Source organism: Paroedura picta, chromosome 5 (assembly GCF_049243985.1).
Source record: "Paroedura picta isolate Pp20150507F chromosome 5, Ppicta_v3.0, whole genome shotgun sequence".
NCBI lineage: Eukaryota > Metazoa > Chordata > Lepidosauria > Squamata > Gekkonidae > Paroedura > Paroedura picta.
In genome coordinates, this window is record NC_135373.1 from 129,097,804 (window position 1) to 129,099,879 (window position 2,076).

Below are 2,076 nucleotides of genomic sequence, written 5' to 3' on the forward strand. Positions count from 1 at the left end.
AAAGGCTTACCTCGTCAGGGGTATCCTTGGCCTCTGGCTGCCCCGCAGCTGCCCGCCGGGCAAGGGTCCCGGCTCGGATGTTGCTGAGGTTGATCTGTCTCTCGGGAGGTGGGCCTCCTCGAGGTTGGCCTCGAACTATGATGGCACAGCCAGAGAGGACCTGGGAGTGAGGCAGGGTCAGAGGTCAGCAGGCCATAACATGAAGCACCACAGCTGTTCTGCTACACTAGACTGTACCACATCTGTTCCCCAAAACAGCCAAATGCCTCCAAGGAAGCCCACAAAAGGGGCAGGACCTCTTGGCTGGTATGACGGACCATCTCACATCCCTCCCACAGAGGCAAGGCTTGCTCTCCCTTTTGCTTTCTCTTCATTGAAGGAGCCCCCCAATTAATGTATTTTCTTCTCTGCCAAAAAACTCAGGCTGAAGACTATATTTTGGCTGTTGGCTCAGCTAAGGAACCTGTGGGAAGGATCAGGTGCCTGCATGAAATTAACAGGAATTCAAGGTGTGTTGAAAGTCAAGTGACAAAATGTTTTTTATTTATCATACTGGGGAAAGGTCAGGAGGAATCAGGGGTTGATTTCTGAGGTATCTCAATATAGACAACTCAGAGGTAAAATCTGTACATGCACAAACTTTAGTTGTTTATCTGCTCTGAACGATGCCCAACGTCAGGCAAGCAGGCAGCAGTTGTTCAGAGAGAAACCAAGCAGCGAGCTGGCTCGGTGCTGGAGGGAGCGTGACAAAGCTTTGCTGATCCAAACTCAAACACACCGGGGCCCCGAGGGAAGTGGGGCCTCCCAGCACTCAAGCACAACGCCAGGAGCCACACGCCCCGGTGCCAACTTTGCCCACGCAGGGTCACTTCATTTGGCAACATTTACCCCCCACATTTCCCAGGGGTCACCAAGGCATCTGGCAAATTAAAGCATTCAAGCATATGTAATGAAACTACTTTTTAAAGAGTTATTAACACCAAAGACAAATGCCTCATGACAACATTTAAAGCCCACATGAAAGCAACAATTCAAAGAGTGGGCAAGAAGGAAGGATTGCCAAGTAAACAGAGACGTCTACTCCTGCTGGGGGAAGGGGACAGGGCCTGGGTGCCCCCCAAGAGAGGCCTCCCTCCAGGTCGCCAGCTGCTGCGAGGGGCCACTGGGAGGAAGGCTGCAGAGGTGGGCATCTTCCTAAGGGGCTCGGTGCTGCCTCCACCCCAGAGGGGCTTTGAAGGGCCACACCAGGCCTGGCTGCCCGGAGACCAGCCGGGAGCCAGGTTAAACGGGCCGAGACATTCCCGGGGACCGGCAGGCAGCCCATGGAAACAGACCCCCCACCCCCAACACACACGCACCCACACAGATGTCTTGCAGAGGTTACAGGGGAGGGGCAAGGCAAAGGGCAGAACCAGGTAAATGGCGGCGGGAGGGGGGGTCCAGGGTTGGGGGCAGCCGGAGGAGGCAGGGGGGGGGGGGGGCTTCTCAACCCACAAGGGACCCAGGCGGGAGGCTGGGCCTGGCCAAGCCCCTCTTCAAGGGCCCCGAAGGGCACTCAGGAGCCACGCGCGGGAGGGGAGGCCGGGAGGAGGCGGCCGGGGGCCCGGAGCCCAGGGGACCCGCAGAGGGTCGGGGCCAGGCGGCAGGCGAGGGCCGGGAACGGGCCCCCCCCCCAGACCGGGGCTCTCCGCGGACGGAGCGGGGCTGGCAGCCGGGCGGAGGAAGCCGGGGGACGCGGCGCTCTGCACATGCCCCGAGGAGCGACCGGCTCACCATCTTGACGATGCCGCGCTGCAGGGCCGGGGGGGCGGCGGCGGCGGGAGAGGCGGCGGCGGCGGAGGACGAGGAGGCGGCCATGACGAGCAGCAGGCGGCGGAAGAGAACCGGCGTCGGACGGCCGAGGAGGGGGCGGCGGCGGCGGCGGGAAGTGGCGAGGAAAAGGGGCGGGGCGGCCGCGCGGGCATTTATTCCTGCACCGTTATGCGCACGCGCAGCACTCACGGCGGGCCCGCCCCCAGGCGGGGCGCGACCAATCGGCGGTCGGCTCTGGCCACTCCGCCCCTCCGCGGCCAATCG

The 2,076-nt window shown here is 61.7% G+C and overlaps 1 protein-coding gene across 1 annotated transcript in view; it reads right to left on the bottom strand.

Annotated features, from left to right (window-relative positions):
• The window catches only part of SND1 (staphylococcal nuclease and tudor domain containing 1), a 156,995-nt gene extending 155,004 nt beyond the window's left edge, over positions 1-1,991 (bottom strand). The window contains exons 1-2 of the mRNA XM_077340608.1: positions 1,774-1,991; positions 11-160 (exon numbers count right to left, since the gene is read on the bottom strand). Coding sequence (XP_077196723.1) covers positions 11-160; positions 1,774-1,857 — 234 coding nt within the window. The 5' untranslated portion in view covers positions 1,858-1,991. The remainder of the gene's footprint in view (positions 1-10; positions 161-1,773) is intronic.
• Positions 1,992-2,076: the final 85 nt, after the last annotated feature.